The following is a 9,740-nucleotide window of genomic DNA, read 5'->3' on the forward strand; positions in this document are numbered from 1 at the left end:
CCCCCTGCTCAATGCAGGAATCCACCCTAAAGCATCCCTGACAGATGCTTGTCCAGCTGCCTCTTGAATGCCTCTAGTGTGGGAGAGCCCACAACCTCCCTAGGTAACTGATTCCATTGTTGTACTGCTCTAACAGTCAGGAAGTTTTTCCTGATGTCCAGCTGGAATCTGGCTTCCTTTAACTTGAGCCCGTTATTCCATGTCCTACACTCTCGGAGGATTGAGAAGAGATCCTGGCCCTCCTCTGTGTGACAGCCTTTTAAGTATTTGAAGAGTGCTATCATGTCTCCCCTCAATCTCCTCTTCTCCAGGCTAAACATGCCCAGTTCTTTCAGTCTCTCTTCATAGGGCTTTGTTTCCAGACCCCTGATCATCCTGGTTGCCCTCCTCTGAACACGCTCCAGCTTGTCTGCGTCCTTCTTGAATCGTGGAGCCCAGAACTGGATGCAATACTCTAGATGAGGCCTAACCAGGGCCGAATAGAGAGAATCTCACATGATTTGGAAGCTATACTTTTATTAATGCAGCCCAAAATAGCATTTGCCTTTCTTGCAGCCATATCGCACTGTTGGCTCATATTCAGCTTGCAGTCTACAACAATTCCAAGATCCTTCTCATTTGTAGTATTCATCTAGATTATATTTCATAGGAGTTGTTTATCACACCCTTGACCTGACTGTCTTAAGCCAGAAGTTTCTAGTTTTGCTTGTCAAAAGGTTTAGGGCACAGTCCTGTGCATGTCTAAACATGCATAGGATTATACCTTTTGGGGCATTTTCTGTCAAATATATGTCTATTATTTAATCAAATATTGTTTTATTAAAGCTTAAAGTTAACTCACAAGGACAAGATTTCACTGCCTGTGGAAGGAAAGCTTATTCCTAATTGTCCTGGCAGACGCTACTATCTGCCACTGAACTTGCAATTTGCTATTTATAAGAAATTGTTGTAAAAGAAGAGGTGTGTGTGTGTGTGTGTTTGTGTGTGTGTGTGTGTGTTTGGAAGTGTGTTTGGAAGACAGTTTGGTCAACATTTTATATGTCTTCCTTAAGAAATTGCTCAGAAAAGAGGTGGCAAAGAAATAATGAAGCCTCTTATTTTTCTAAATGTTCTATTAATCGAAAAGAATAAAAGACTGTGATAGTTAAGGAATTGAGTTGACTTCTTACAACAGCTGGAATCTGACACTCTTGTGCAGAGACCTTGACCAGCCATCATTAACTCATCTCTGGCTGGATGCCTCTCAGCTGTCTGTGTACTTAACTATTTCAGTAAAGTTAATGCTCCCTTTATCTGTGATCCAGCAGTGTCTGGACAGATTAATAAATAAATGCCTCTCATCTAACTTTTTGCAAAAATAAATCTATATTTTCTCCAAGCAATCTTTATCATCAACACAGATTCTTATTGCAAGGCTGTCAGATCTTTGTTTTTATAGCTTTCTTTTCAGAAATTGAATCACAGTTAAGTTTGCTTTCATAAAAAGTATCTTTTTGGCCTTTAGGATGGTGAAAATAATAATGAAAAGTGAAAGCAATATGTGCCCTAAAGCCTCCTCCTAAACCAAAAGACAAATATAATTTAATCAGTTTAGATCATTTATGACTTTAGGAGCTTGATCCAATTTGTGAATGTCAAACAACAGGTCCATCACTAGCCACAGAGCTCACAGGGTTGGGGACAGAGAAGTTGAATCACACTGAATAATGGAACTGTGGAGATCAGGGTGCCAAGCAGTCTACTGTTTTGCATTAGTGCAAGTGCTGGTGCAACAGAAGCGGACTTTTTGCAAACCTCTGTAGTATTGAACTGTAGCATGTTTTTCAAAGGGATTCTTTAAAGAAACACCTCAGCAGCAGAAATGAAGGTCCAAGAAACTGTCAGCATCTACAATATTTAAGGGCAGTGAAACCCAGTTCCACACTACAAGCTGCTCGACTATGTACACTCAACTTTGCCTGTTCTTTGTTCATTTCTAGAGGAAAAGACTTCAAACACTCTGTCACCCTCTAGTGACTGAAGCAGTGACTTCTGTTCTATTTTAGAGGCATTGAAAGAATGCACTTCCATTAGTGTACACCCCACTTTCTAAGATGCCCCAAATCAGACTGTTTTATTCTGAATTAATTCATCTGGAATAGTTTCGCTCCTTAATCCATAATTACTGACAGATGAGCATTAAAAGGAATAATCTATACAACAAATCTAATTTACACTGGAGTAATCAACCCCTTTTCAATCAAATGTTTACTCTACTGGCAGTCTAGAGGCAGAACTGCTCTTGATTGAAGGATTGCCTCAAACAACCACTTTTAGGACTGAGTACCCCAAAGTATCTTAGGCAATTTGCATTCTTATGCAAATCTATTTTTTATCTACTACTTCCATCTCCCCCTCTGGATCCCAAATCAATTTTAAAAACCAGCAATAAACTTGAACAAAGATTTTAAAAATAACTCCAACAGTTCTGTTATTAGGTCTAACTTTAACATTACAGGACCAACTAAGATGGAAATTTGCAAGAGGTGGCAAGCTTGCTTCAGCAGTTCCCCTCAAAATCTGCTGCTACTATCACTGTTAAACATTTATTTAGCAACAACAGTGTGCTAGATGCTGTTCAGAATTGTTAGCCAATAACAATCTTGAAAAATTAGAGCACATTTTGGGCAGGATCAAATATAGGGACACCAGGCAGAGGAGACAACCCCATGTACTTTAGGAAGGAAGTCAGAGTAGACAAGAGTCAAGAAAGGATTCACAGGCAAGCAAAGACAAAGTTCTAGAAACAGGAAAACTCAGGAGTGCAAAGTCCGCTATTATGCATAGTTAAGGAGCTCTAAGCAAGACCCTCTGATCATGTTTCCAGTAGCCATTTCCTTGTGCTTGGATGCTGGAAGGTTGGAGCCTATGCAAGTAGGACAATCAAGTTAGTCTCAGCCATTCCTTATGGTGAGTGTAACTGATAGAATTTGGAAGCAAATCTTAACTAGGCCATATTGTTTATGCGGTCTTTGCAATAGATGGACAAGACAGAACAGATGCCATCTTTTTCTTTCTTTTGTGTGTGTGTGCCTTTAACAGTTGTTTATGCCAGGCAGAAATTAAACAGTAGCAACCTTCCCAGCCTCTAATGCATCATAAACACTGGGAATGCCTGGATTTGCAGCAAGGGTTCAGTTCATCACATAGGTTACAGTCACTGTCAGAGTATTTCCTTGTCATTTGTGAGGTAGATGGATTTGCCTTTGCTACATATATTCTCATCACCTTGTAAGAAGTAAGGAATCATTATCTCCTGAGTTTGCCAGTGTCCTGACCTCTCTATCAAGAGAAACAGAGATCCCCAAAATCCAAAGCTGTAGGCCACCATCCCACCCCCCTCTAACCAACGTGCATGCTTCAGTAATAGTTATTGCATGGCTTTCCCTGACACACATGCAACTCTGGTGTGGAGTTCAGCATCCTTGTGCAACGTGGTGTTGTATCACAAGTTTGGTTGGTTCCAGACTAAGATAGTTGAACTGTTATGGTTTGTTTGAGCTATTTGTCTATAGTTCAGTACTTTGGGAGCTTTTAGTTGCCTGTTACTCCCTATAGCAGATTAAAATATTTCTAAACAAGGTGTACACCTAAGATTGTTTGGTGGGTTGCAATCGAGGTGTAGTACTGACAGTACTTATAGTACAGGAAACTTTGAATCTATTTCCTTCTTTTATTGATACATGCTTGACATATATGCCCACTTTGCCTGACATACTGCCACACTATTGCTACCTTCATATTAAAGAAGTTATCTGACCCCCCCAAATCAGACCATATTTATACAGTTTCTAAAATACTACTTCCCTGCTGCCAATATGTCAATACCAATTGTTGTTTCATGAATCTAAGTTCACAATCTTGACTTCTAAAGGAATTGTTGATGATCAAAACACACATAGGAAAATTAATACGTAAACTAGATACAATTAATTTGGATGTCTTTGGCAAAACAATTTCTTACTCAGTTTACTAATTGAACCTAAGTACATACATTTTCTAGTCATCTATATATAAGATTTCATGTTTATACCTTAAACAAATATTGTTTGCTCATTAATTATAAGTGAAACCTTTAAGTTCACTCAGACACTGAATAATACGGTTTGATATCACTCCATTTTATCACATAATCCTTTTCATCTTTGGTGATGATGTATTCAGCATTCTCCTTGGATATTTTCCAAACTGCTTTGGCAATTTCATTTTGATAACAATTACCTAAAGTTCAGTGTGAACTAGCTCCGGTTCCTCCCTATTTACCTTATTATTTATTTAATTCTCTAGAATCCTAATTACCTTCTATGCAACATGCTTAATTGCCTGGGCTTACAGCTCCAAGACAAGACAGCTTTCGCTTTTGCATGTGTGCATGGTGGTGGTGGTGGTGGAATAGTCACTTTCTTCAGTAATCATTTTGAGCACATTGAGAACTGCGCCACCAACCTTTCACAGCAGATCCATGTCAAAACTTAGGCCCCATTTATTTAAATGGGAGAAGTTAGATCCATTGTTTTCAATGGGACTCAAGTTCAACTCACTTAGTCTGGATCCAACCCATTATTCTTTTTGGAAAGGGTTTTAATGGGAATTGCAATCTGAGGCAAAACCATTGGGCTACAGAAAATATGTAGAATGTTAATTACCAGGGAATTAGGAAAGCTAGCTTATTTCAAAGACCTTGCTCTTCTACAGGATGCATGCTAAATATATCCTAAGAAATAAGAGGAACCCTGCAGGATCAGATCTATTTAGTATAGCATTCTGATCACACAGTAATCAACCAGCTGCCTGTGGAAAACTCACAAGTAGAGCATGAGTGAAATAACCCCTTCCTGGTTGTGTTCCCCAGCAACTGGAATACATAGGCATACTTTCTCTGATACTGGAAGTAGCATATAGCCATCATCATTAAAAGTCATTAGTAGCCTTATCCTTCATGTAATAGCTGCCCTCGGCAGTACATCAACTCTGATACGACAAGCATTCAGAAGAAATGGAACACATTTGGGATCTACACAATAGGAATGCACAACCTCTGGCTTCCAAGGCCTTTATTGTAGTCCCTCACAGGTATTCTGACCATCACACACTGAATTCACCGTGCCTCTACACTCTATTCCCTCATGGAGAGATTTTCACATTGTTCTTTTCCAACCACTGCTAGAACCAAGGAAAGAATTATCAGTATCAGGATTGCTAGAATACAGTACTTGTGTGAGAGTGTTTGTGTGTGTGTGCCTGTTTGTATGTGCATGTGTGTGTGTGTGGCCCCTGACTCCCAAGGCAACATCACATCAGGCATTCAGGGCTGAAAAGGTTATGCGTCCCTGATCTACAAGAACCCTAAAACTCTCCCAAGCACTCAGCTGCCTTCTTTGAGAATCCAGTGCAGAAATGAAGCCATTTCTAGATGAGGTTCAGATGACACAATAGTCAATGGTTGATTAAATAGGCCACGGTAGACTAAATAGTTCAATGTTGACTTTTGTGTCATCTGGCAAGCATTTCCCACACAATGGTTGGTTATTTCACAGATGACTATTTAGGGGGGTACCCAAGACAACATGTTAATAGTCATTCACGAAGTTGACTGTGTGGATCATAACAAACTGTGGCAAGTTCTTGGTGGTATGGTCATCTTGTCTGCCTCCTGAGAAATCTGTATAATGAACAAGTAGCAACAGTAAGAACAGACCACGGAACAATGGACTGGTTTAAGATTGGGAAAGGAGTACGGCAGGGTTGTATACTCTCACCTTACCTATTCAACTTGTATGCAGAACACATCATGCGACGTGCTGGGCTTGACGAATCTAAGGCTGGAGTTAAAATCGCAGGAAGAAACATTAACAATCTCAGATATGCAGATGACACCACTTTGATGGCTGAAAGCAAGGAGGAGCTGAGGAGCCTTATGACAAAGGTGAAAGAAGAAAGTGCAAAAGCTGGGTTGCAGTTAAACCTAAAAAAAAACCAAGATTATGGCAACCAGCTCTCCCACACTAGAGGCCTTCAAGAGGCAGCTGGACAAGCATCTGACAGGGATGCTTTAGGGTGGATTCCTGCATTGAGCAGGGGGTTGGACTCGATGGCCTTGTAGGCCCCTTCCAAATCTGCTATTCTATGATTCTATGATTGATAACTGGCAAATAGAGGGAGAAAACGTGGAGGCAGTGACAGACTTTGTATTTCTGGGCGCAAAGATTACTGCAGACGCTGACTGCAGCCAGGAAATCAGAAGACGTTTACTTCTTGGGAGGAGAGCAATGACAAATCTTGATAAAATAGTTAAGAGCAGAGACACCACACTGACAACAAAGGTCTGCATAGTTAAAGCAATGGTATTCCCCATAGTAACCTATGGCTGTGAGAGCTGGACCATAAGGAAAGCTGAGCGAAGGAAGGTAGATGCTTTTGAACTGTGGTGTTGGAGGAAAATCCTGAGAGTGCCTTGGACTGCAAGAAGATCAAACCAGTCCATACTCCAGGAAATAAAGCCAGACTGCTCACTTGAGGGAATGATACCGAAGGCAAAACTGAAGTACTTTGGCCACATAATGAGAAGACAGGACACCCTGGAGGAGATGCTAATGCTAGGGAAAGTGGAAGGCAAAAGGAAGAGGTGCCGACCAAGGGCAAGATGGATGGATGATATTCTGGAGGGGACAGACTTGACCTTGGGGGAGCTAGGGGTGGCGACGGCTGACAGAAAGCTCTGGTGTGGGCTGGTCCATGAAGTTACGAAGAGTCGGAAGCGACTGAATGAATAAACAACATGAAGTTGACTATTAGCACAGCGTTGACTATTGTGTTGTTCGAATGCAGCCCTAGACTTCAACATTTTGCCCTTAAATCCCATCTGTCTTCATATACACACACATATGCTTTCACACATATCACCAAAACACCATATTTCAATGGCAGAGAAGAAAGACTAGCAGATCTGATCCAAGCAAGCTTTGTTCAATAAATCTTCTTTCCCCAACATAGTCTCTGATTAGTAAGGTCATTGGAGGAACTTTTAAAAGGATAGCAACTGTAATTACGCCATTAAGATGGATGCAGTTCCTTGGCTAGGTGCTGCCATTGACCTTCCAAATTCCGTGACCACTATCCTTTTATCTGGATTGCACATTGACATTAGGTGTGGGTCTTCTGTAGCCTCCCAAATGGGAATACCTATGACTGCAGGTCATTTGAGGTATAATAGCCAGAGTTTACCAAGTACCACCATATTGTGATGATCATGAGCTGCTAGGCTGTAACAAGCATGTAAATTCTCATCAAGGATGTTCTTCATTGCTGTTACAGAGGTACCCTACCCCTTGACAGAGTTAGTAAAAACAAATAAAAACACTAAAGAGGATCCAGTTCTGCTACAGACTGTTCAAACTAACTCCCAAATCAGCCAGTCTGGATGATCAAAATTGTACCTCAAAATTAATGTATTGGCATGAACCCTAATATTGAATTAGATGTAGATCCATGTCTTTATTCATTAAGAGTCATATCTAAGTATCTGTAGCTGCAGTATAATAGACACTAATTGCATTTTTCATGCATTATGGCCCACATTGTACACATTTTTCTAAATTCGCTTAGGAAAAGTGTCACATGTGAAGGGTGCAGAGCTGTGTTTTTAAGAAAAGGTGAAAAGTTTCCATCTTCATCTTTACTGTCAGTCTAAAGTTGCAATCCTAGGCATACTTTCTTAGAAGTAAGTCCCACTCACATCAGTTGGACTTCAGTTTAGGAACAGGGTACAAGGAAGTAAAATTTTTTTAAAGTTGTAGGCATTCAGCCAAAATCAGTGGTGCCAATAGGGCAGGAATTTGGGGCAGAAGTTCAGGACCCCTCTCAGCAGAAGGAGCAGGAGAGCCCCCAAATACATCAACATGTCTTACCACATGTTGATGTTAACCCAACAACAAACCATGGTTAACTGCTGAGTTGTTTAGTCTGAGGTTCAGACAACACGCTCAGCAACCTGCAAAAGAGCTGCCTGTAGGTTGCTGAGTAAAAAGCAGAATTGGCGGGTGCATGAGAGCCAGTACACCTGCTCTTTCCCACTCATGCAGATAACCCACGGTTAAACAACCAAAGGGCTGCCATGTCATGTGAACCAGGTCATTACCACCTAAAGAGAGGAGCCTTATAAGACCAGAATCTGAAATTACCTAACTGCACTACTGGGCAAAATTCAAACAAGTTGCCCTAACATTCAGTAGTCACTCTGTATGTTATTTTAGCCCCAGGCATCAACGTCGCTGGAATTTAAGAACTTTTCAAGATGTGCCGCTTTCAAACATGGTTGAGCCAAACTACCACTTATTTTTACCTAGCAGGTTTGTGGCCTTTTCTTTTCCCATGCAGGGCTCCTATACCCTTAACAGCTGCAGGGCAAACAAAATTGCAGTTTGTTTCATCAATCTGAGAAGTGGTGGGGAAGCTTCCCCTGTTGAGTTTCTGTCTGTACTTCACAGCTGTTACAGGAAGCGAGCGGAGGGGGGGGAGGTAACAACCCGATGCGGGCTGTGGAATCAATATGGTCACAATATTCTGAGCTACCTGCTGTACTATTATTACTGCTGCTACTACTACCACATCATGCAAGCTCTGCTCTATGCCCGACCCACTCTGCCCTTCTGTTTCTCCCAGAACTGCCTGCGAGCTCAAGCCTGGCGAAGGCCGCCACGTGCGGCTGGAGGCTGGTACTCACGGATGCACTGCAGACGCTTCTTGTAGACGCCCCAGATAAACTCCCCGCACAGATCGCACCAGGTCGGTTGACTTTGGGTGCAGCACCTGAAGACGTGTCCCTCGCCCACCTCCTCGGTCAGTTTGGGGTCGCTCTGGCCGCCCAGGAGGCGGATCTGGCGCACGCGGCTCAGGATTTCGGGCACTTTCCCCGGCGAGATCCTCAAGGCGTTGGCCCGCTCCAAGCGGACGGGGCGTTCGGACGTGCCTCGCGGGCCTCGAGTCAGGTCCAGCTGCTTCTCCAGCCCCAGGTTCTTCAGCTCGATCATCTCCTGGTCCGTGGGCCGGTTCATGGCCCCCTCCTGGATTGAGGATGTTAGCGAGGAAAGGGCCTGGAGACCAGCTCGATGTCCCCATCAGCGGCAGAGAACCATTCCCACCCTGCCCGTGTTGCTCGGAAGTCCGGTCGCTGCGCGGAGCAACTCAGCCTCTCTCCTTGCTAGCTCCTTTTTCAGTCGAACTTCACTCTTTTTCTTCTCTCCGCCCGTCTCTCCATTCCCCCACCCGCCTTCCCTCCCTCCGTTTTAAAGCAGCCAGAAAAGTCACAAGAGATCTAATGGTTGGAGCTCAGGGGGGCTTTCCCCCCCCCCACTCTCCTCCGTCCCTTGAACAAGCTAACGGGAGGACTTTCTTGGATTCGGCCTTCTCGGTGCAGTAATCGTCCGCTCTATACGAGAGGAAGCCGACGAGGGTTGCATTACTTCAAGCTACACTCAAAAGTACTACTCGTTACTCTGTCTCTCTCTCTCTTTTAATGCGCGCAAACGAGCAGAGGAAAAACCCCAACTCCCCTCCTCTTCATTCATGTCTCTCCTCCTCACGACTGGGGAAAAAACTGCACAGGCGGTGCCTCCTCCGCCTCGGGGCTGCCGCTCCCCACCCCCTTAAGGCACCTCCGGAGCAAGGGCTGAAGCACAGGCGCCCCAGCGCAGGTTCAAGAA

The 9,740-nt window shown here is 43.1% G+C and overlaps 1 protein-coding gene across 1 annotated transcript in view; it reads right to left on the bottom strand.

Annotated features, from left to right (window-relative positions):
- RASSF1 (Ras association domain family member 1) overlaps nt 1–9,204 on the bottom strand; it is a 33,654-nt gene extending 24,450 nt beyond the window's left edge. The window contains exon 1 of the mRNA XM_063121092.1: nt 8,762–9,204. Within this exon, the coding sequence (XP_062977162.1) occupies nt 8,762–9,092 (331 nt within the window). The 5' untranslated portion in view covers nt 9,093–9,204. The remainder of the gene's footprint in view (nt 1–8,761) is intronic.
- Nucleotides 9,205–9,740: the final 536 nt, after the last annotated feature.

Source organism: Elgaria multicarinata, chromosome 3 (assembly GCF_023053635.1).
Source record: "Elgaria multicarinata webbii isolate HBS135686 ecotype San Diego chromosome 3, rElgMul1.1.pri, whole genome shotgun sequence".
In the NCBI taxonomy this organism is placed as follows: domain Eukaryota; kingdom Metazoa; phylum Chordata; class Lepidosauria; order Squamata; family Anguidae; genus Elgaria; species Elgaria multicarinata.